Genomic DNA, 27,124 nt, shown 5'->3' with positions numbered 1-27,124 from the left:
AGATGGGATAGAGTTCTTGCTCCTAGAGATGTTGTAGGTTTGGGGATTGGTAGTCTCTTTGCCTTTAACAGGGTTTTACTACTCCTTTGGATGTGGCGATTTTTTCACAATCCAAATTTATTATTGGTTAGGGTGGTCAAAATTTCATATGGATTGGGTGAGTTCTCGAGTCCTTTGATTTCGAGAAGATATTCGACGGGTCCTTGGAAAGGTATTACAAGGATGGTTGATAATCTCAAAGACCGGGGTTTTGACTTCCATAATTTATCTCCTATTAGAATTGGTGATGGAGCTCATACTTCTTTTTGGCATGATACCTAGAAGGGTGATAATCCTTTAGCTATTTCTTTCCATAGAGTATTTGCTTTGGATAACCACCGCATAACCAATGTCAAAGATCGTTTTTAAAATTGGCTGGAACATGGATGAACTTAGACGTATGCCTAGAGGTGGTATAGAGCAAGCTCAGTGGGACTCGTTTTTGAAGATGATGCAGGATGTTCAGCTTCAGCAGGTTCCGGATAAGCTGAGTTTGTCTATTGATATTTCTGACACTTTCTCTGTTTCTTCAGCTTGTTATGCCCTAGATAGTGGTTTTGTTACTTCGGGGGATATGGTTACTAGATGGAATAATTGGGTTCCTATTAAACTCAATATTCCAATCTGGAGGGTTCAGCTTTCTAGTATTCATACGAGGGAGAGATTATCTAATAAAGGCATTTTGGTTCCTTCAATTATGTGCCCGATTTTTACCTGTGTAGTGGAGACTATTGATCATATTTTTATAGGTTGTTCCGACTTAATAGATATTTGGGTTAGGATCGCTATTTGGTGGGGCTTATCTCTTGCGACTCGGCTCTCGGTGTAGTCTTTAATCAATTGGTCGGATGATGTTAATTTGCGGAGATGTCAACGGAGGGTGTTTGATGCGGTCATTATCACTTTCTTTTGGTGCATATGGAATTTTCGCAATATATCAATTTTTGGAACGGTTTTACCAAAGAAGTCTTTTTTTTTATGAAGTTGTTGAGAAGTCTTTCTTTTGGATCTCTAATAGATGTAGTAGAGTAAAGTTACGTTAGACCGAGTGGCTTCTTGCTACTATTGTGATGTAATTTCTTTCTAGCTTCTTGCTAGTTTTTATTTATAAAATTCTGCCGTTCCAAAAAAAAGATATGTATTTATTAAAATAAAACTACCTATTGTGGTTTACTATTTTTTTTCTGAGATTGATTCTTAAATAAAAACAATAAAATATTGAAGTTAAAATGGTTTTTTTTTGTCAAATAATAAATTTATAGTCTATAGTCTACTATAAGATAATTATTCTACGATACATATATGTATTATGTATAGTTATTTCTTTCCACGAATCGTCGAGTCATTAAGAATTTAAGATAAGGCAAGAAATTCTCAACATTTCATTTAGCCATGCCTAGAAGCAACAACATGCGTCAAGACCTTTGACTAAACTTAAAGTATATATTAAAAATTAAAATACAACATGCGTCATCTTTATTTCATACGGTTTTACTTTTTTATTTTTCTATATGATCTAAATGCAATAACAAACAAAAAATTAAATATCATGCTATTTTTCTTCTTAATTATCTTTCTACTCATTTAAAAATATGACAAGTGTTCTAAAATATCATTAATTTTATCTAAATATGACACTTGTCACCATTTCATGTGGGTAGGAAGATAATTAGAAAGAAAATGTATGAGGATATTTAATTTCTCAAAACAAAATATCAAAGAAAGATTAAAGGCCAATTATATATACAAACATTTATACAAACATAAATACCTTTTTTTTAATAGTTTCGGATAGGTTTTATATATTTTGTGTTATTTTTTAGTCGATATAATTTCAGCCTAATTTGACCACCACCTCGACCACCGGATTGAAAACCACTATGATTAGAAGCTTGATTCCTTTCTTGATGCTCGACATTTAAAATCGTAGGTGATGTTGAATTGTCTTGATGTAAGGCTTGCACGATACGGTTGTGATCCTTATTTAGAGAGCGTTCTTCAAGAGTAAGCATGGACCGCATCTCGAGAAAGGTTGGAAACAGTTTTTGATGACGAATTGTGGTGACAATATGAGCATACTTTTGAGACAATCCATTGATGGCATATATAACCAAATTTCGTTCTGGCAATGGGGACCCAGTGTTAGCAAGAAGGTCGGAGATGAATTTGATCCGTGTGTAATACTCAATAATAGTGGAGTCTCCAATGACGATATTACGTAACTCGTCGTTTAATTCCATAGCCTTTGATTCTTTGTTCTCATAAAAAAGATCTTCAATAGTTTTGCATACTTCTGTATCAGTGGCATCGGTCTTGAGTATAGACCAAAGAACCAGTTGAGTGAGTGTACCATATAGCCATTGCTTGACAATGTTATCAACGGTTATCCAGTTTTCATCATCGGATTTTGGAGAAGACCCATTGAGATGGTTAAAGACAGAGTAACCAATACAATAAGTTTTAAACAATTCCTTCCAAGAATCATAGTTCAATCGATCAAGGTCAAGGAGTAGAGGTGTAACTTCCCAAAAATCATGAGGTAAAAATTTCATTTTTAATTCAACCAAATCACCAATTATCTTTTTATTCAAACATTCAAAAGTATATCGTAATAAAACAGTCATCAGAGTACAATCCCAAAATCATCATATTGCGGAAACATGGGTGGATGCGCAACTATCAGGTCGGGCTCTTCCCTTTCGAACCAGAAGTACCTGAAACCATAATCATAAAACCGTAAGCACAAAGCTTAGTGAGTTTCCCAAAACACCACATACTATACATACCATTGGGCCCAACCCGCATATTGGGCCCATCCCACCATAATAGGCCTAGCGCTACCAATCCAATGGACCCAACCCAACATACAAACACAAGAGTCATAGAGACAGCTAACACCCTACGTAATATATTATAAGTATAATATATTAATTGAGAAATCATATTATTTAATTAGTATTGATCAAGAATTAATTTGGAATTAATTTAGTGATCAAAAGAGACTAATTAAATTAACGGAGACTAATTATGTAAATTAGTGATACATATGGTTTGGGCCATTGAATCATGATGGGCTAAGTTTATGTAAGTATCCATAAAGAGTTAGTCCACATGAGTTATGTATCATAAGCCTAAGTGTAAGAATTAGGGTTACATGTGACTCTTGGATTCTCCACTATATATACAACCCCTTTATGCACAAAATTAACACACTAGTGATATTGGAGATGCTATAGTCAAATTTTGGTGCCTAGAAACTCTCTCTCAAAGTCCTCCTTTGTTCATGGTGTTTGTGACTTGTTTGAGGCATCACACTTGGGGTGCTAAGTTCTTAAAGGCCAAATATATCAAGCTACAACAAAGAGGTAATCATCTAATCTATTTTTATGATTCAAGTATCAAATTGTATGCTATTTGTAGGCTTCATGCTTTGGATATTTTATTGCATGTATAACTAGAGAAAACTTAGATCCAAAGCATTAGGATTGTATGTGCACCATAAGAGTGTTGTAGTATACAAAACCCAACAGTGGTATCAGAGTCATGAGTGTTTTCTGTTATATAGATGCATTTGTTGTTTGTTCAAAGCTAAAAAAATCATTTTTTTAATCTGCCTGATCACCACGGGGTGGTCAAAATTACCACGAGGTGGTGATGGGTCTGGCAGATTTTTCGGATTTCTTGGCTTAATTTGGATTTGGATAATTACTATAAGTTGTTTTGTTGATCAAAATTCAATTTTTATGTTATGAAAATAACTATCCTCATCCAATTAAAAGACATTTGTCAAATTTTAAGATAATTACTAGTTTATATGATAAAGCTAATTGTTTGTAAAATTTGATTTGAAGTTATCTTACTATAAGAGTTGCATTAAGTCAAATTTGTAAAAGATAAAATTATGATTATTTTATTAGTTTTAAAATTTGATCTAAATGTTTTTAGGAGTTACAAAACTTGCCATCAAATTTTGGAACTCAAAAGTTTTTTATGGAGTTACAAATCTTATCATCAAGTTTGAAACTCAAAAGGTTTTCAAGAGTTACAAAATTGCCCTCAAGTTTTGGTAATTTAAAAATCTCAAATTATGAAACATTGATTTCTAAAACTCTTGTAATTAAAAGGTGCAACTCTTGGGTTCATAACTTAAAATTAATTAAATAGTTTTAATTTTGTATTTTATGTTTAGAACCTTAATGTCTTTTGAATAGTTCAAGTTACCTCTTATGGATTATATTAAATTAATTAAGGTGTTTAATTAAAGGAGAAGATTAATAAATCCATAACAACATGGTTTAAGTTTAATTAACTTAAGAGTATAATTTATTAATAGAATTAACCACCAAGTATTTTAAAAGTTTAAAATACACCCTTATATTATATAAAATTTAATGTTTAATATATTATATATGTATAAGTAAAAGGTCAGTCTTACCCTTAGTAGGCCTCATTCACGAAACCGGTCTATAAGGGGGGTATAAGGTTACTGCCTATAAAATGGTGGTTAATGGGTGTCCACTCTCACCCACCGCTTCCTTGACTGGTGGAGGGTCGTTAGCCGAACGGGTAGGATAGGACACTAAACCCTCATTAAAAGTATAATGAATTATAAAGTAACTAAATATTTTATAAATTCCCAATCTTGGCTGCTTTAGGAAAAATGTGAATTTGACGCTAACCCATGAAATTGCACTTTGCACCTTGCCAAGTCGTTAGTGGAGCGTGTGTGGTCAACCGACGCACTAACTTGGACTAGTAAGGGTGGCAAATGGTAGCTCGATGTTTGTCATAGATCAGTGGAGCGTGTGTGGTTAACCGACACATTGATTAGGTGATAAATGACTTTGAGAGTACCAAGCTAATTTAAATGGTTATTCACACATTGTTTGTGATCCTTGGTATCCCATTCACAAACTTGAAGGGCATAATCGAGATTAAACATGCCATTGAAAAGTTCAATGAATCTCAAAAGAATCTAGGAATTTCGATTTATTTAAAACTTAATAATCAATTTCGTTTTTCATGGTAGAAATTGGTAAATCATCATTTACCTATCTTCAAATATTTTGCAATTGGATTACGGCATCCCTCTTCCGAATTGTAAAATATTGTGTTGGGTCCTAGCCTTAATATTTCATTTGGGTGTTATATTATGGACTTAAATCAACCAACTTGAATTTCTCCCTTGTAGATGTATATTTCTGACAACTATGGTCTTTTCGAATCTTTTGAATATACATTTCCTTATAAAGATGATATTCCACAAGACGATCGAGGTGAAAGATTCATCCCTTTTTTTGTGCTGTAGTGAAACTTGTCTTCTTCCACATCCTCCAATAATTCTCCCTGACCCACAAGTTCAAAGACTTGAAAAGTTCAAGGTCACTTAAGCCCTATTGGCTAGCAAACACCAAGATGGAAGGTCTGTGTGTGCACATGTCTTGGAGATGAAGTCACACATTGACAGGCTGGGAATGTTAGGTGTAGTTTCAAGGAAGTTGGTTGTTGAATTGGTTCTTTAATCACTTCCTAAGTCATATAACGGTTTCTTTAAGGACTACTATATGGGAGATCATGACATGAACCTTATTGATCTAACATATTTGCTTATTACTGCTGAATCAACAATGATTTGGCGCACTGGTAATGCAAATTTGATTGGAAGATCTATTTCCCAAACTTCCATGGACATTGACAATGGCAACATTGTAAGTCCAGAAAAACTTTCTCTTCCCAATGGAAAGGGATCGGCCATGGTCAAGTCATTTGACCAAATGGTAAAGAGAAAGGCTAAGTCTGATATTTTCCCGTGTACCATTCCAAAAGAATCTGTTTGCTTTTATTGCCAAGAGAAGGGGCATTGGTTGCGAAGCTGTCGTATATACCTGAAGGACCACAAGGATGGTAAAGTCAAAATGTATGATTCTGCTTCAGGTAAGTCCACTATCTAACTCTATTAAGTTCCTATTTGGATATTCTTAATACATGATGTAATGTAATTACATTTTGATGTTTTGTAGGATCGAAGAAAAGAAAGGAAGCTTAAAGGAAGAGTAAGTTGATTCTGATCGCGAAGAGATGGATTTCGATCGCATGGTTCGATGATCAGAGTTTTGAGCAGCTGCTTAAGAGTTATGATAGATTGCTTAGGAATATATAACAACGTAGTTTTCATTTGTAATTTCATTGTAAGGAAAAGTTTTTCCGCATTTTATAAATAAAGAAATTTTTTTGAAATTTATCTTAAGTTTCCTTGCAATGGCATTTGTGAAAATTGTTGTTTATATGTTTCCATTGATAGCAATATTGGAAAATGGATTTGATTCTTTCGTTTGTGGTAGTGTCAAGATTTACCAAATAAGGAAAGATTCTCAGCACCCAAGTTTCAGGTGGATAGAAACTTAGAATCATGCAACTTGTATTGTGTGATGAATGAGAGCCTTCATCTTTGGGAAATTAAGACTAATTCCTTCTTCACATGTATATGTGAGTCAAGTGAAGGACTAGGGGATCAGGTACACTTGGTTGTGCACTGGTCAGGTCCACCACGAAGAACGATAAGACTATTCATTATGATTTACTAAAAGTTTAGTAAATATGGTTATACTTTCAATGTATAGCAGAACGAATAAGAAGAATCAAATTAGACAGGAAGATAAAAGTATCTCCAATCTTAAAAGAAGGGAGAGTACTTGAGTATCGTGTTTTACGATCATCTTAGTGATTATGGAACCATATCACAATTGATCCTCTAAGTGCACTTGTATGGCTAAGAAGAGGAATCGGGAATTATTGAAATGGTTAAATCAAAAGGCGAATCATACTTCGTTCCAAAATCGAGTCTTAGAGTCATTCTCCAAGATTGTGACTTGGGTGACACGTCTTAAATCGGTTTAGAACACATCATGAAATGTGGAGTAAGAAATGGTTCTTGCTCATGCACATTTGAAATTGGTGGTTGTGATGTTTTGGATAAAACAAAGGCCAACTAAGACCAATTATATGAAGTGTTATTCTTGATAAGAATCTGCACTAACTCTTGAATATTTGTTTTTCAAGGACAACATAATCTTATACGACAAGAGGTCAGTGGGAGTCTTAAAGAACTTGAAAAGTTTCAAAAACTGATCAAGACTAACCCTATTGTGAATCACTAGCCCACTACTTGAGGTTTTTTTAACCTATCGTGTTGACGTATTCTTGTTTCTGTGCCCATTCCAGTTAAATTTTACTATGCATGTGAGTTCTATGAGTGCTCAATTGTTTGCATAACAACTTGGAAGTAATGGTAGGCCCTTGAGCTGCCAGGTGGCAAGAAATTAAGATTAAACAAGTTCAGTCCATTTGAGTTTGGATTTGTCACTAACCTTGTCTTGTGATTATGGTTATGACAAATTCACATGGATAGGAACACATACACCATAAAATCTAAGTGTCATAAGGTTTCTCTCCAATTCATGAAAATGATTATGAGGAAACGCTTTCACTAAGTAGATTTTAAGGAGATAGCATTTTTGATATTTGCATTCTCAAATTCGATTATGATTACGACATCCCTCTTCATAGTTCGAATTTTGAGAAATGGCAAAAGGTCTAAACATTCGGGACTTATTACTGTAAGTTCTGAAATTGTTTAGACACACATGTGAGCTATCTAAGGAAATGTGTATGAGTTTGAGGAGCCTAGATAAAGTCTTATCGAAGCATCTTGTATCAGAGATCTGAACTTTGGTAAGAAAGTCAACAAGTATTGATTTCTAGAAGTCCAGCTTAATACTGGTTACATGTCAAAGCTAGTGGGAGCATAAGTGTTATGCTAGTAAAATAATAATTATTATGCTAATGGGAGCATAATTATTATGTTAAGTGTTGTGAGTTAGCAATGTTAATTATAGAAAACAAAAGTTTCAATTCGCAAAGTTGCAGGGTTTGAAAAGTTGTTTTGTTTAATTAAGGGAGAGGAATTCATACTTCATTCGAATCTAAAAGCTTAGATTGAGATTTTAATCGAATTTAGTCATGGACATATGTGAATGTTATGTTGAAATGATTCAACATAAGGAAATTCTATATGTGGAAATATTATAGCGAAAGACTGGTAAAGTATCATGTCTTTATGTGAGACATTATGAATCGTATTCCATATGCTTCAGATATAGGATCGATTACATAAGCTATAATTGATGGGTTTTGAGCATTCTAACACTCCTATGGTGTACATGCAACCCTAGATGCTTTGGATCTATGTTTTCTCTATTATACATGCATACATTCAATATTCCAAAGCATCATCCTAACTAGCATACAATGGAGTATAAACAACATGAAATACAAGTTAGATGACATACCTTTCAGTGTAGTTGAAACATTGGACCTTTAAGAACTTAGTGCCCCAAGTGTTGCACCTCAAATGGAATCACACAACACCACCAACAAATGGAGGAAATTGAGAAGATGTCACTTGCACTCATAAAATCAGCTTGCCCTCTTGTGTTTCCACTAGTCCCAATTTCATGAGCTAGAGGGGTTCTTATATAGTGTGGCTTGATTAGGGTTACACCATGCAAACCCTAATGTGCATGACTTTCCATATTCCTCATGCTCCATGGGTTTAAACCTCCATGGATAATCCATGGGTCACCACATGGGTTTAGCCCAACATAAGGAACTATGGATCACAAGTCCACATTATAAGAATGAATGATTTACATAATCAATCCCCATATATTTAATTAGTCTCTTTTGATCACAAAATTAATTCCAAACTAATTCTTGACCAATACTAATTAAATAATATGATTTTATATTAATATATTAGAACTTATAATATATTAATAAATCATAAATAACCTCTTCTTAATTATCCATCCTTCAGATTCTTTCGGTGCCATGCAACCCAAATGGACCATGATACTCTCGGGTCAAGTACATACCAATAATAATTATGGGCTTAGACATCTAATCCAACAGTCTCCCACTTGGATAAGTCTAATAACTATTATTGCAAGCATGACTCCAATTCGACTAGCAATAATAGCTCTTTAAATCCGCTGTCGAACTCTGGCCTAGTCAATGACGCGTCCATTAGATAAGGGATCATATATTCCTCCATTCTAGATGTCATATGGACTGATACATTTATTTTAATCATTCTCTCTGTCCATCTGTTATTTCCCGATTTCTGATTTATGACGACTGACTAATTGAACAAATCAAATCAGTCCAGGCTTGGCCAAGCACTTAGGGGTGTCATCACTAAATCATCGTGGGGCCCACATATATCGCTTTTATCCACATGTGGTAAAAGGAACAGATAAACTTCAACCCAAACGCTCGCTTGTACTTACTCATCAAATTACACACAACGATATGTTTTATAACACCAAGTTACTGGTGCGTTTACACATGTCAATGTGCAACCGACTCGCAACTACAACTCACACGTTTCCGTTTCAAGAATATAAGATATTATCATCTCACAATCACTCGTGATAAAATCCATGAAGTGATTCAGATGAGTGTGGGTTGAATCCAATACTCGAATCTTATCCCAGGAGCACTCATGAACACTACAGCTATGCCCTAGACAAACTACAGACCCATTCACGACAATCTTGCCTCAATACCTACTTCCAAAGTATGATCGAATGTGGATGGTTTGAATAACCTAGTTATTCGGGAAGTCAAAACATGCAAGGTGAAACACAAGAATACTACTAATCCTATATAGCCCAAAAACTTTTGAGTCATATTGATTACTTATTACTCATTGTATAATGTTGAAAATAATCAACTTAATACTTGAATTAAAACAATAGTCATGCCATGCTCCAAGCATGCACACTATGTTTTTCTAAACAATAGCTATGCCATGCTCCAAGCATGCACACTATGTTTGTATATGGTCCTTACTTTGTGAAATAGATCAATTGACAATATTTCAATGATGCTCATTTCACAATCCCAAATCCTTACCGTAAATGTAAGAATATCAAATTCTTGCCATTTATTGTAATCTGTTAGATTTTAAACTTATATGCAATGATCCTCTTGTAATGACTATGCACAAAATTCACATAGACTTGGCAACAGACATTACAAAGTATTCAATTGGAGATTGACAACAAAACAATTCCAAGGAAGCGAAGTCTCAAATTCAAAGTACATACCTTTGAACATCCTTCTTGCATTAAGTTTTCTAATCTTACACATATTTAAGGAATGACTTCCACCTATGGAAACATATCCATATTCCGATTTTGACTATCACTTCTGAACAAGAGTTTCCTTTTTACAGAATATGTCAATATGGTCCATCCATTTTTTTACTTCCAACTACAAGCGACCAATCCTTGGTGAACCCTAGATTGTCCTTAGCAGTTGTTTAACCACTTTAGTCATATCCGGTTCTATTCCTTTTTCCCTCTTAATGCCCTAGGCAGTTGGAAAATATTAGAATGGATAAATATTATAGCACATGTAATCGATCCTATACCCGAAGCATATTCGATACGATTCATAAAGATATGATACCTAACCAGTCTTTTGCTACAATATTTCTATTTGCCATGTTCTCATAATTCAAATTATGAAAAGGGATGTCGTAATCATAATCGAATTTTGAGAACGCAATTAACACAATCATGACTAAATTTGACTAAAATCTCACAATCTAAGCTTTTAGATTTGAAATGAAGTATAATTTCCTCTCCCTTAATTATAGCAAAACAACTTTCCAAACTCTGCAACTTGCAAATTGAAACTTTTGTTTTCTATAATTAACATTGCTAATCTTGCAACATTCATCATAACTGATTATGCTCCCACTAGCATAACAATAATTACTTCACTAGCATAGCACTTATGCTCCCGCTAGCTTAGACATGTATTCAGAAATCAACTGGACTTTTAGAAATCAATACTTCATTGACTTTCTTACCAAAGTTCAAATTTCTGACATGAGATGCTTTGATAAAACTTTATCTAGGCTTCTCAAACTCATACACCTTTCCTTAGATAGCTCACATGTGTGTCTAAACAATATAAGAACTTACATCAATAATTCTCAAATGTTTAGACCTTTTGCCATTTCTCACAATTCGAATTATGAAAAGGGATGCCGTAATCATAATCGAATTTGAGAATGCAAATATCACAATCGCTATCTCCTTAAAATCTACTTTGTGAAAGCGTTTCCTCACAATCATTTTCATGAATTGGAGAGGAACCTTATGACACTTAGATTTTATGGTGTATGTGTTCCTATCCATGTGAATTTGTCATAACCATAATCACAAGACATGGTTAGTGACAAATCCAAAATAATATGGACTGAACTTGTTCAATTTTAATTTCTTGCCACCTGGCAGCACAAGGGCCTACCATTGCTTCCAAGGTTGTTATGCAAACAACTGAGAACTCATAGAACTCACATGTATAGTCAACTTAACCGGAATGGGCACAGAAACAAGAATATGTGAACACGATAGGCTACAAACCTCAAGTCGTGTGCTAGTGTCTAACAGCAGGTTTTCTTCTTGATTAGTTCTTGAAACTTGTCAAGATCTTTAAGAATCCCACTGACCTCTTGACATATAAGATTCTCTTGTCATGAATCATTCCTTGACAAAACAAATATTCAAGAGCTAGTGCGGATTCTTATCAAGACAAACACTTCACACAATTGGCCTTAGTTGGTCTTTGTTTTATCCAAAACATCACAACTTACCAATTTCAAATGTACAAGAGTAGTAAACTTTTAGTCTACATTTGATAAGTGTTTTAAACCTTTCTTAAGATTATGTCACTCAAGGTATAATCTTGGAGCATGACTCTAAGACTTGATTTTGGAACAAAGTATGACTCATCTTATTGACTTAACCATTTCAACAATTCATGAATCCTCTTCTTAGCCATACAAATACACTAAGATGTCTTTACAGGATCAATTATGATATGGTTTTTCCATAAACATTAAGATGATCATAAAACACGATACTAAAGTACTCTCCCATCTTTTTAGATTGGAGAAACTTTTATCTTTCTGCCTAAGTTCATTCTTTTCATTCCTTCTGCCATACATTGAACCTTTTCCAATGTTTCAGAATTATACTTAAACTTGTAAACATAACCATATTTACTAAACTTTAGTAAATCATAACGAACAGTATTATCGATATTTGTGGTGTACCTCGACCAGTGCACAATAATGTGTACTCGATCCCTTAGTCCTTCAGTTGACTCACATATACACGTGACCAAGGAATCAGTCTTAATTTGCCAAAGATGAAAATTCTCATTTATCATACAATACAACTTGCATGATTCCAAGTTTCTGTCCAATTGAAACTTGGGTGATGAGAATCTTTCCTTATTTGGTAAATTTAGACACTACCACAAATGAAAGAATCAAATTCATATTGCTAACATAGAAACATACAAACATCAATTTTTCATAAATGCCATGGCAAGGAGATATAATATAAAAAAAATAATTTTTTTTATTTATTTATAAAATGCGGAAAAAACGTTTCCTTACAAATGAAAACTATGTTATTACATATTCCTAGCAATCTATCATAACTCCTAAGCAGCAGCTCAAAAATCCGATCTTCGAACCATGCGATTGAAATCCATCTTCGCGATCAGATTCAGCATACTCTTCCTTTAAGCTTCCTTCCATTTGCATGATCCTACAAAATATCAAAATGCAACCTAGTCACATCATGTAATAAGAATCATCAATTAGGAACTTAACAGAGTTAGACAATAGACTTACCTGAAGCAGAGTCAAACTTTTCGATTCTACCTTTTCTCAAATCTTTCAGGTAGTCAGGATAGCTTCACAACCAATGCCCCTTCTCGTGGCAATAGAAACATATAGACTCTTTGGGAATGGTACACGGGACAATCTTAGACTTATCCTTTCTCTTTCCCTTGGAAAGAGAAATCTTTTCTGGACTTCCAATGTTTCCATTGTCAATGTCCATGCAAGTTTGGGGAGTAGATCTTCCAATAAAATTTGCTTTTCCATTGCGCCAAATCAGTGCTGATTCAGCAGCAACAAGCAAATAGGTAAGATCAATAAAGGTCATGTCGTGGTCTGTCACATAGTAGTCCTTAATGAACTCACTATATGACTCAGGAAGTGATTGAAGAACCCAGTCAATAGGCAACTTCCTCGAGACAACGGCACCCAATACTCTCAGTCTGTCAATATGTGACTTCATCTCCAAGACGTGAGTACACACAGGCCTTCCATCTTGATGTTTCATTGCAAGTAGGGCTTGAGTGACCTTGAAATTTTCAAGTATTTGAACTTGTGGGTTAGGGAGAATTATTTGAGGAGGTGGAGGAAGTGAAGTATGACTCCCACGATCCAACCGCGGGACATCATCTTCAAGAGGAAAGCTTGTTCCAAAAGATTTGGGGAAGACCATAGTTGTCTGAACTAGACATCTACAATGGGAGAAATTCAAGTTTAGTTGATTTAAGTCCTTAATATAACACCCAAATGAAATATTAAGGCTAGGACCCAACACAATATTTTACAATCTGGAAGAGGGATGCCATAATCCAAATCGCAAAATATTTGAAGGTAGGTAAATGACGATTTACCAATTTCCACCATGAAAAACGAAATTGAACATTAGGTTTTAAATGGACTGAAATTCCTAGATCCTTTGAGATTCATTGAACTATTCAATGGCATGTTTAAATCTCGATTGTGCCCTTCAAGTTTGTGACTGGGATGCCGAGGATCACAAACAAGGTGTGAATAACCATGCAAATTAGCTTGGTACACCCAATGTTACAACCACCTAATCAATGTGCCGGTTAACCACACACGCTCCATTGATCTATGATTAACATCAAGCAACCCTTTGTCACGCACTGTCAGTCCAGATTAGTGTGCCGGTTAACCATACACGCTCCACTAACGACTTAACAAGGTGCAAAGTGCAATTTCATGGGTTAGCACCATATTCACATTTTCCTAAGTAACTAAGATTTGGGAATTTATAAGTGTTTAGTTACTTTATATTTATGATTATACTTTTAATGAAGGGAGAATTAGAGTCCTATCCTACCCGTTCGGCTAACGACCCTCCACCAGTCAAGGAAGCGGTGGGTGAGAGTGGACACCCATTAAACTGCCATTTTATAGGCAGTAACCTTATACCCCCTTATAGACCGGCTTCGTGAATGAGGCCTACTAACGGTAAGACTGACTTGCTCTTATACATATATATATATAAATATTCAACCTATAATATTATAATAGTATAAAGGTAGAATTTTTAAACTTTAAAGTTCTAGGGTTTGGAATTAAATGTTTCAAAAGTTAGACTTTTACATTTACAAATTCCAAAACTTAATGACAAGTTTTGAACTATTCACAAACTTTTGGAATCCATAACTTATGAGTTTAATATAGGTTTTAATGAAAAGACTCTTGAAAATCCATAACTTGAGGACAAGTTATGGAGTTCATAAAAACATTCATGGAAAAGGACTCTTCAAGTTCATAACCTATAAGTTTAATGATCTCTTTAAAAGAAAAACTTTTCATTTTCCATAACTTGAGGACAAGTTATGGAATTCATCAAAACATTTAGATCAACTATTGTAACTTAATAAAATCAAACAATTTTGTCTATGATCTAAATTAAACTCATAAGAACAAGACAATTCATATAAAACAAATTTCATGTAATTAGCCTACCCATATAAACTAATATATAACATGAAACTTTGACAATTATCTTATAAATTGGATAAGCATGATCATTACCACATCAAAAACAGTTTTTGTAAGTTCAAAAACGGCTTAGGGTAATGATCCTAGTCCAATTCTAGCCAAAAACCTCGAAAAGCATCAACTCGCCGAGTGCAAGAACAAACTCGGCGAGTTGATCAGAATTGTGCTTGGACTCGGCGAGTCCCCCAGTGGACTCGGCGAGTCCACTATCTTGAACAACAGAAACCGATTTTTCAAGCTTAAACAACAAGTAGCATGAAGTATAATTGAAAACAACCCTAGGCTCTGATACCACTGATGGGTTTTGAGCATTCTAACACTCCTATGGTGTGCATGCAACCGTAGATGCTTTGGATCTATGTTTTCTCTATTATACATGCATACATTCAGTATTCCAAAGCATCATCCTAACTAGCATACAATGGAGTATAAACAACATGAAATACAAGTTAAATGACATACCTTTTAGTGTAGTTGAAACCTTGGATCTTTAAGAACTTAGTGCCCCAAGTGTTGCACCTCAAATGGAATCACACAAAACCACCAACGAATGGAGGAACTTGAGAAGATGTCACTTGCACTCATAAAATCGGCTTGCCCTCTTGTGTTTCCACTAGTCCCAATTTCATGAGCTAGAGGGGTTCTTATATAGTGTGGCTTGATTGGGGTTACACCATGCAAACCCTAATGTGCATGACTTTCCATATTCCTCATGCTCCATGGGTTTAAACCTCCATGGATCATCCATGGGTCACCACATGGGTTTAGCCCAACATAAGGAACTATGGATCACAAGCCCACATTATAAGAATGAATGATTTACATAATCAATCCACATATATTTAATTAGTCTCTTTTGATCACAAAATTAATTCCAAATTAATTCTCGACCAATACTAATTAAATAATATGATTTTATATTAATATACTAGAACTTATAATATATTAATAAATCATAAATAACCTCTTCTTAATTATCCATCCTTCAGATTGTTCCGGTGCCATGCAACCCAAATGGATCATGCTACTCTCGGGTCAAGTACATACCAATAATAGTTATGGGCTTAGACATCCAATCCAACAATAATATTAATATGTTCTAATTTTCCAAATGCCTAGGGCATTAAAAGGGAAAAGGGACTAGAACGAGATATGACTAAAATGGTTAAGCAATTGTTGAGGACAATCTGAGGTTTACCAAAGATTGATTGCTCATGGACAGTTGGAAGTATAGTGTAAATTTTGGAAGGACCATATTGACATACTCTTAGAAGAGGTAACTCTAGTTTAGAAGTGATAGTCAAAATGGGAATATGGAAATGTTACCATAAGTGGAAGTTATTAATAAAATCTATGTAAGATTAGAAAACTTAATGCAAGAAGGATGTTTAAAGGAATGTACTTTGAATATGAGACTTCGTTTATATGGAATTGCTTTCCATTGGAATACTTTGTAATGTATGTTGCCAAGTCTCTGTGACTTTTGTGCATAGTCATCATTGCATATAAGTTTAGAATCTAACAGATTTTAGCAAATGGCAAGAATTTGATATTCTTACATTTACGATAAGGATTTGGAATGGTGAAATGAGCATCACTGAAATGTTGTCAATTGATCTATTTCACAAAGAGAGGACCATAGGCAAACATAGTTTGCATGATTGGAGCACGGCATAACTGTTGTTTTAATTCAAGTATTAACTTGATTAATCGAAACAATATACAATGAATAATGTGTAATCAATATGGTGATTAAATAAAAGGTGTTTTATTTATATTCATAAGTTCTGAGACCATATTGGATTCGATTATTCTTGTGTTTCACTTTGCATGTTTTGACTTCCAGAATAATAAGATTATTCAAACTATCCACAGTCGATCACACTTTGGAAGTAGGTATTTAGGCAAGATTGTCATGAATCTAACTGTAGATTGTCTAGGTGTTTTAGATATATCACAAGTTTGCTGCAGTGTTCTTGAGTACTCCTGGAATAAGATTCAAGTATTGGATTAAACTCATGCTCATTTGAATCACTTCATGGATTTTATCATGAGTGATTGTGAGATGATAATATCTTATATTCTTAAAACAGAGACGTGTGAGTTGTAGCTTACAAATCGGTTGCACATTGATGATGCGTAAACGCACCAGTAACTTGGTGTTATAAAACGCATTGTTGTGTGTGATTTGATGAGTAAATATAGCAAGCATATGAGTCGAAGTTTATCCATTCCTTTTACTCTTAGAGGGATAAAAGCGATATCTGTGGGCCCCTCGATGATTTAGTGATGACACCCTAAGCACTTGGCCAAGCCTGGACTGATTTGATTTGTTCAATTAGTCAGTCGTCATAAATCGAAAATCAGGAAACAACACATGAATAGAGAGAATGATTATAATCCATGTCTCAACTCATATGATATCTTGTAGAATGGAGGAATATATGATCACTTATCTAATGGACGCGTCATTGACTGGGTCAGAGTTCAACATCGGCTTTTAAGAGCTACGATTTCTAGTCGGTGTTTAAATCATACTTGCAGTTATAGTTATTAGACTTATCCAAGTGGGAGACTGTTGGATTAGGTGTCTATGCCCATAAATATAATTGGTATGTACTTGACCCGAGAGTAGCATGTTCCATTTTGGGTTGCCTTCACCAGGACAATTTGATAGGATGGATATTTGAGAAAGAGGTTCTTTATGATTTACTACTATATTATAAGTATAATATAAGATTTACTACTGTATTATAAGTATAATATATTAATTGAGAAATCATATTATTTAATTAGTATTGATCAAGAATTAATTTGGAATTAATTTAGTGACCAAAAGAGACTAATTAAATTAACGGGGACTAATTATGTAAATTAGTGATACATATGGTTTGGGCCATTGATCCATGACGGGCTAAGTTTATGTAAGTATGCATAAAGAGTTAGTCCACATGAGTTATGGATCATAAGCCTATGTGTAAGAATTAGGGTTACATGTGACTCTTGGATTCTACACTGTATATGTAACCCCTTTATGCACAAAATTGACACACTAGTGATCTTAGAGATGCTATAGTCGAATTTTGGTGCATAGAAACTCTCTCTCAAAGTCCTCCTTTGTTCATGGTGTTTGTGACTTGTTTGAGGCATCACACTTGGGGTGCTAAGATCTTAAAGGCCAAATACATCAAGCTACAACAAAGAGGTAATCATCTAATCTATTTTTATGATTCAAGTATCAAATTGTATGCTAGTTATAGGCTTCATGCTTTGGATCTTTTATTGCATGTATAACTAGAGAAAACTTAAATCCAAAGCATTAGGGTTGTATGTGCACCACAGGAGTGTTGTAGTATACAAAATCCAATAGTAAGCCTTATGAGAACCGATCTTTCTGTCACGGCCCCGAATCAGGAAACGATTCGGAACAGGGTGTTACAACGCTCCCCCACTTAAATTATATTTCGTCCTCGAAATCACTCCTTACCACCCTCTTGGAAACCAAATGCTCTGACTAAAACCTCCTAAGGATGAACAAATCACAGGCCCTTTATCTAACGAACCAACATCTTACTGCTATAATTTCGAAGCCCAATAAGTTTCCTGACCTGCACACAGATAGAACCATTCCGAAACACAATCACGAGGACCTCTTACCGCAATCCGAACTGGGAAACATCCTCTTGATCCTAAACCATCCAACTAATATCCTTGGCAGCCAGATTCCTTGACTATAACTTGCCGACGAAAGGCCGTTTTATAAATATGACGACTCCTAATGCGAGTCTCGTCCTAATGCCAACACGGTACATAACTCATATCCTGAGATCCAAAGATTTACACTTTCATTCATCCAAAATTTTCTGATTCCACGACGACCTTCCACTACACTGAGATATAAGATCCCCAATCCACCGCTGAGATTGACAGCCTCACACCTAGTCCAACCACCAGGATCCTACTAAGAGTTTAACTGATAAAGGCTACCCTAGCCTACGCATCACACGTATGCCAATCACTGACCATAGAGTCATCCCAATCTAACCGTAACCGAATACCTTGATCGGACCAATCTCCACCGGGTCTCACCCGCACTGCCATAACCATACATGCCTCGCCTACTGGTCTCACCAAGTCTATACCAACAAACGGGTCACGCCCACAGGTCTCACCCAATCAAGCATTACACAGGCCTAACCTTGTCTCAGACCCCAATGGTCCTCCTCCCATAATAAGGAAAAATTCTTCGACAATACTGTCTGCCTCACCCCGGGTATGTCCTGATTCCCTTTCAGCCCAACAACCACTCCTACCATGGCCCACCTCAATCTGGAGAATGCTATGATGTGACATCCCCATTTTCACGACCAGAGAAGACCGATTTGTTTATGCTTTATTTTGAAAATCAGAGTAACCTTTTAAAGAAAAAGTGTTGCGGAATTTGTTCCCAGAAAAACATGATAAATACGTTATCAAAGCATTTCTAAAGAAATGTATTTTGTTCATTTTTAAAACATTGGGATGTCATCGTCGATACAGAAACATAAGCATAAACAGAACTTACATTTGTTATCACTAATGATTTATATATCCTTAATATCTCAGTGTAATGTAACTTCATATCGACACCTGTGATACAAATAAACTGAGTGGGTCAGGTTGGGAAACCTGGTGAGTACATAGAGATTTCAATCCCACAATGTTATACTATATATATATATATATATATATATATATATATATAATTTAGAATTTACAATTCCACATCATATAAGCAATTTCATCCCACCCTGACGATCGTTACAACGATACGATCTATACTCCCGGATCTAAAAATTACCGTATTTCCTAATCCATACTCTTGGATCTGAAATTAACCTCTTTACCTAATCCATACTCCTGGATCTAAAATTTACCTTTTTACCTGATCCATACTCCTGGATCTAAAATTAAAGTTTTTACCTTATCCATACTCCCGAATTTGAAATTAACCACCTTACCTAATCCATACTCCCGGATCTGAAATTAACCTCCTTACCTAATCCATACTCCCGGATCGGGTATGTCTGATCCATACTCCCGGATCAATAATTATGCCCATTCTATATTCTCAGACTAGGGACACATGACTATGTCTAATCAATGCTCTCGGATTAATGACAAATTTAAAGTTCGAACCTCTGTGTATATCTCACTCGTTCTCATAAAGAGATACTACCCAATATTCCTCTTAATTAATTTAGGTTTACTCTGTATCCTAAATTATCGTATATTATCAGATATGCTCTTAACACGTATTTCAGGAAATATCAAATATTTTACACACCAACAAACATTTAATACATTATTCAATACTTGTATTAAAATCATGTTCATGAAAGGGACTATGCACTCACTTGTTAAAGTGATGATTCCAAACTCGAGCAGCGCTTCGCTTCTAACGATTCTATTTTTCTTTGATGAAACGTAGCATTATTATCGCTAAGTTTTAGTCTAATCTTTATTGCGACTAATTATTAGTCTAGATTCGTCATTAACTCAGAGTCTACTTCATGATCTATCAAGTAAGGATCAGTCAGGCAGGACAGTTGGGAGGCAGGACCATTTCGGCATATAGCTTTTTTGAAATCCAACAACCAAACCCAACGTGACCATTCTCGACACCTCTCCCATAAGTAGTTCAATCAGTATAACGACTTTGAATCACTGATAAAGCTTATTTATAGGTTCATAATAACGATATTATATTTATATATAAGCTATATTTAAAGTATGGTAGGCGTATCTCACTTACAGCGGGGTTTTAATAAAAACCAGGGTTCGCTGGAGCAACATTTTCGAGCCTAGAAGCTCTTTTTCTCGGAGCCGTCGGGCGCCCCAGAGCTTCCTTCTAGTGCTAGGGGTATCCTAGGCTCTGGGGGGGGGGGGGTGGGATAATCTAGAGAGAGAGAGAGTAGAGAGAGAAAGTAGAAGTGGGAGGTGTGAAAAATGGAGGCTGCCTCGCTACCTATTTATAGGCGTGAGGCCTTGCACTACGCTGGTCGTAGTTCCGAAGTACGTTGCGCGTACACCGAAGTTCGTACAACACGCGTCGGTTAGCTGCTGGGGCGACGTGGTTCAATGTGGACCGAGGAAAGCGAGATCGTTGGGCGTACCGAGCTCGGACGCGGGGCGTACTCGTATGCTGGGCGTCGGATGCGAATGCTAGGCGTATGCGAGGTCAGGTGTCACGATCCGAAGCGAGGCCGTGGGCATCAAGCATTGGCCTAGATCATGCCACGTCATCAACTTCGCAAATTCGCCTCCCGACTTCTAAAATTCGTAACTTTCGCATACGCGCCCCGTTTTCGACGTTCTTTATATCCACGCGTAGGCGGGACCGTACTCTACAACTTTCATTTAGACTCCGTCGGCTAAATTTGATTTATTTTTAATGTTATATTTTTAACAGGCCGAGACAGGAATAGTTTGTTAAAAATTCATAACTTCTTCACCCGACGTCCGTTTTCGTCTGTCTTTTTATCGTTATGCTACTATTAACGAGATCTTCGATTCTCGTTTAGGTTGTGTTGGCTAAAAATCTTTCGATCTAATATTCGATCTCTGGGCTGTGTACTGCTAAGCCGAAACTTAAAAAAATCATAACTTCCTCATACAAAGTCAAATTTGGGCGTTCTTTTTATGTACGCTCTTGGTTTAACGTATAATACAACTTTCGTTTAGACCACCAAAGCTAAAAAGTATTTTATCAAAAATTCATTTTTTACGTTACGCGGTGCCGTGCCAGTTTAGCCGTCAAACTTCGACATGTCATAACTTCTTCGTTATAACTTGGATTTTGGCGTTCTTTATATGTACAGAACCCTTGTGACATATAATATAACATGGTTAAGATTATTCATTCTAAATAATCTTTCATTAAAAATTCATTTTTTTACGTTTATTGTCTCTAAATTGACTAGCACGAATCTGCAATCGTTACAATTATCTCCCCCTTAGGATGATTACATCCTGGAATCATCAACGAAACAGGGTTATATAATGACTCCATACGTTATCTCTTCATCCTAGGTACTAATCATAAATTTTATGCTCCTTCGAATTAGTATCTAACTCTTGGTCTTCTTGAATATAGGCGATGCTCGATCTTGCACCCATTTTTTTGGCTAGACTTTCAATCATGAATTTCATTTCACAATCTCAATATTTATTGGAGACTCCTTTAAGAGAAGTTCTTTACTTTGATTTATCATGACAAACCGATGGGTCATGTTCTAATGACCTCTCATCGTATGATGCAACGCTTAGACTCAGGTCTCTTAGAGTCAAATTCTATAATGGAATATACCTTCCTTCATGTTCTAATGTGATATAATCACATTTTAGTATGTAGCACTTCTATCTACAGTCTTATTACTTTAACGGCGATTCGCAATACTTTTATTGATTGCTTCGATTTTCTTTCGCATCAATCTTTTCTCTTAAGTCAGATGCTACATCGATCTTGGTTCTCTGAACCACGTAACATACTCATCTTAGTCGGACTCGATTCGATATGATCACTAGGGTCAGAATAATAATCATCTTCTTAGTCATTACCGAAACGATGGTAACGACATACTTGAACAAAATGGAATCAATTACTAGCTTCTTGGTAACCTTGTGACTTTCCCTGATGCAAGTGCGAGTCCTGTGCTTCGGTAGTATAGGCCTCTACTACCATTCACACCTACTCATACTCGTCCCAAGTATTGTCTCGTAGTTCTCCAAGTTATTATCACAAAAACAATTTTAACACATACAAATGTGTCCAAACAATCATATAGTTTTCCCTAGACTCTACTAGGACTTCTTCCATGCGTATCTTTAATCATCAATTCTTCTTCAACTCGGTTGGTGATGGAAACGCCAGACGATGGGACAACTTTAGGAATTATGCTAATCGAAGGTGTACTTCGGACATATCGTACTCCTCTAGACGTACTGTTATTTTATCAGACGTATTCTAAAGGTAAGATACCAATCTTTCGATATCTTCTGATAGGTATCATTTGCTATCGTAATCCTTCTCATTCCCTCCATTTTCTCAATCCGCTACGAGTCCTTATCATGTCGTTCCATACATCGTAATAGTTGTTAAATACGAGAAATTTAAGATAGAGAAGGTTTAGACGCGCAATCCTCCGTATTACTCCGAAAAGTTACATGTCGGTTCTAATATCGTAGTCAAACGTTTAGAAATCTGAGCACATAAAATTTCCAGATCCGGTCGGCAACATACCATAGATCCGATCAAACGATAGCATCACAAATCATTTGGCACATAAAAGAATTTTACGCTTCTTCCCTAGATAAGGTTGTGTTTGTGTCTATTCAGGTGTACTACCTAAAATATATTAGACACACTCCTTACGATTATCGCTTAGCATTCTAAGTTTAAGTCTAGAAATAAATCCTTATTCCTAGTTCGCTTAAACTAATGCTCTGATACCAACTGTGACATCCCCATTTTCACGACCAGAAAAGACCGATTTGTTTATGCTTTATTTTGAAAATCAGAGTAACCTTTTAAAGAAAAAGTGTTGCGGAATTTGTTCCCAGAAAAACATGATAAATACGTTATCAAAGCATTTCTAAAGAAATATATTTTGTTCATTTTTAAAACATTGGGATGTCATCGTCGATACAGAAACATAAGCATAAACAGAACTTACATTTGTTATCACTAATGATTTATATCTTCTTAATCTCTCAGTGTAAAGTAACTTCATATCGACACCTATGATACAAATAAACTGAGTGGGTCAGGTTGGGAAACCTGGTGAGTACATAGGGATTTCAATCCCACAATGTTATACCATATATATATATATATATATATATATATATATATATATATATATATATATATATATATATATATATATATATATATATATATATAAAATTTAGAACTTACAATTCCACATCATATAAGCAATTTCATCCCACCCCGACGATCCTTACAACGATACGATCTATACTCCCGGATCTAAAAATTACTGTATTTCCTAATCCATACTCCTAGATATGAAATTAACCTCTTTACCTAATCCATACTTCTGGATCTAAAATTTACCTTTTTACCTGATCCATACTCCTGGATCTAAAATTAAACTTTTTACCTGATCCATACTCCCAGATCTGAAATTAACTTCCTTACCTAATCCATACTCTCGGATCGGGTATGTCTGATCCATACTCCCAGATCAATAATTATGCACATTCCATACTCTCGGACTAGGAACAATTGACTATGTCTAATCAATGCTCTCGGGTCAATGAAAAATTTAAAGTTCGACTATCTGTGTATATCTCACTCGTTCTCATAAAGATATACTACCCAATATTCCTCTTAATTAATTTAGGTTTACTCTGTATCCTAAATTATCGTATATTATCAGATATGCTCTTAACACGTATTTCAGGCAATATCAAATATTTTAAACACCAACAAACATTTAATACATTATTCAATACTTGTATTAAAATCATGTTCATGAAAGGGACTATGCACTCACTTGTTAAAGTTATGATTCCAAACTCGGGCAGCGCTTCGCTTCTAAAGATTCTATTTTTCCTTTGACGAAACCTAGCATTATTATCGCTAAGTTTTAGTCTAATATGTATTGCGACTAATTATTAGTTTAGTTTCGTCATTAACTTAGAGTCTACTTCATGATCTATCAAGTAAGGATCAGCCAGGCAGGACAGTTGGGAGGCATGACCATTTCGGCATATAACTTTTCTGAAATCCAACAACCAAACCCAACGTGACCATTCTAGACACCTCTCCCGTAAGTAGTTCAATCAGTATAACGATTTTGAATCACTGATAAATCTTATTTATAGGTTCATAATAACGATATTATATTTATATATAAGCTATATTTAAAGTAGGGTAGGCGTATCTCACTTACATCGTATTTTTATTAAAAGTGGGGCTTCGCTGGAGCAGCGTTTCCGAGCCGAAAAGCTCTTTTTCTCAGGGCCGTCGGGCGCCCTGGAGCTTCCTTCTAGTGCTAGGGGGTACCCTAGGCTTTGGGGGGGGGGGGGGGGGTGGGATAGTCTAGAGAGAGAGTAGAGAGAGAAAGTAGAAGTGGGAGGTGTGAAAAATGGAGGCTGCCTCGCAACCTATTTATAGGCATGAGGCCTTGCACTACGATAGGTGTAGTTCCGAAGTATGTTGCATGTACACCAAAGTTCATACAACACGCGTCAGTGAGCTGCTTGGGCGACGTGGCTCAATGTGGACCGAGGAAAGCGAGATCGCGGGGCGTACTCATATGTTGGGGGTTGGATGCGAACGCTAGGCGTACGCGAGGTCAGGTGTCACGATCCGAAGCGAGGCCGTAGGCAGCAAGCATTGGCCTAGATCATGCCACGTCATCAACTTCGCAAATTCGCCTCCCAACTTCTAAAATTCGTAACTTTCGCATACGAGCTCCATTTTCGACGTTATTTATATCCACACGTAGGTGGGACCGTACTCTACAAATTTCGTTTAGACTCCGGCGACTAACTTTGACTTTATTTTTAAAGTTATATTTTTAACAGGCCGGGACATGAATAGTCAGTTAAAAATTCATAACTTCTTCATCCGACGTCCGTTTTCATTTGTCTTTTTATCGTTATGCTACTATTACTGATATCTTTGATTCTCGTTTAGGTTGTGTCGGCTAAAAATCGCTCGAGCTAATATTCGATCTCTAGGCTGTGTACTGCTAAGCCGAAACTTAGAAAAATCATAACTTCCTCATACGAAGTCAGATTTGGGCGTTCTTTTTATGCACGCTCTCAGTTTGATGTATTCTACGACTTTCGTTTAGACCGCTAAGGCTAAAAAATATTTTATCAAAAATTCACTTTTTACGTTACGCGGTGCCGTGCCAGTTTAGTCGTAAAACTTCGACATGTCATGACTTCTTCGTTATAACTCGGATTTTGGAGTTCATTATATGTACAGAACCCTTGTGACATATACCATAAGATGGTTAAGATTATTAATTCTAAATAATCTTTCATTAAAAAGTCATTTTTTGACGCTTATTGTCTATAAACTGACTAGCCCAAATCTGCAGGCGTTACATTCGACTACATCGCAGACTTGCAACACTTCCCTGTCAGTCCATCATCCTTATATATGTTATAGCTACTCCGAGTCTTACAACTTTCCCATATGGCCATGGATCCACCCATGGTCTTAACCTTCATCTACCATATCCATCATAATAATCAGGAGTCGAACCCGCATCCAACTTTTCCCAAATCAGGTGTTCGGGTCATGCTTCGAACCCCAAAGCCTTAATCAGACAATAACAGACTGAGAAGTTCTGACATAACCCTCAATCTGAATCCATCAACGTGTCTTCCATACATCACAGTGAATGCATCAACCAGATGTTGGAAATTTCCTAAACTCCCAACCTTACACATCCTCTAACTAGACTACCACCTAAGTTGTCTTTCCTCCCGACTAGGATGGGGTACTTGTGTAGGTTCGCACCTAAACCAATCCCCTAAAATACAAACGATTCTCCCCCACTTGGGTTCGACTGCATTCTTCTAATCCATAAAATTTGATGGATTTCCAACCCATCTCGCATCCTTACAATTCAAACTGTCGACAACCTGAGCTTACAATAACCAACGTTCCACTACTAACCGATCTTAATTATCACACAAAAATTCAAAATACAAATGAACACTCCCCGAAATCTCAGCAAGTCTGATAACCCCAAGCACTTCCCATGATATAACACCGAATTTCTATGTCTCTTCTGCTCGACGAAGAACTATAACCCTTGACTGGGATGCATTGGCGGAGCTTATATAGGGCCAGGGGGATGTGCCCCCCCTATTTTTTTATAATTAGTCCATAACTATTATAAAAGTTACATATTATGCCTAAAGCTATAAAATTTGACTTTTCCCCCCTGTTCTTCACTTTTTATGCATATTATATTTTCGCCCCCCCCCCCCAAATCAAAACTTCAAGCTCTGCCACCGCCGAGACGGACGAAACACCAATCCAACTACCCATTCACCAAAGGGTCTCTGCATCCTAACCACCTTTAACCAATGCGATTATGAATTTCCTTTGCTATTTCTTGCGTCTGAGCAGGCCCATGCGAACTGCCTCATCTTCCGCTTGTTGCCGCTCCCCCCTCCCCCCCCCCCTTAGCCACGGTAGAGATCAGAACTAATAGTCCTTCCATGAACAACTGCCATTCCTACTAGGGAACGCTAACACGTATGAACTCTGACTTCGTTGTTGAACTAATC

The 27,124-nt window shown here is 36.1% G+C and overlaps 1 protein-coding gene across 1 annotated transcript; it reads right to left on the bottom strand.

The window, feature by feature from the left end:
• Positions 1-1,817: 1,817 nt before the first annotated feature.
• On the bottom strand, positions 1,818-2,591 carry LOC145106097 (uncharacterized). The gene has a single exon (XM_079043142.1). The coding sequence runs from the start codon at positions 2,589-2,591 to the stop codon at positions 1,818-1,820; it is 774 nt and encodes a 257-aa protein (XP_078899268.1).
• Positions 2,592-27,124: the final 24,533 nt, after the last annotated feature.

The sequence above is a fragment of the Lactuca virosa genome, chromosome 4, assembly GCF_052849685.1.
Source record: "Lactuca virosa cultivar CGN04683 chromosome 4, Lactuca_virosa_CGN04683_v6, whole genome shotgun sequence".
Lineage (NCBI taxonomy): Eukaryota > Viridiplantae > Streptophyta > Magnoliopsida > Asterales > Asteraceae > Lactuca > Lactuca virosa.
This window is presented reverse-complemented; position numbering and strand designations above follow the sequence as displayed.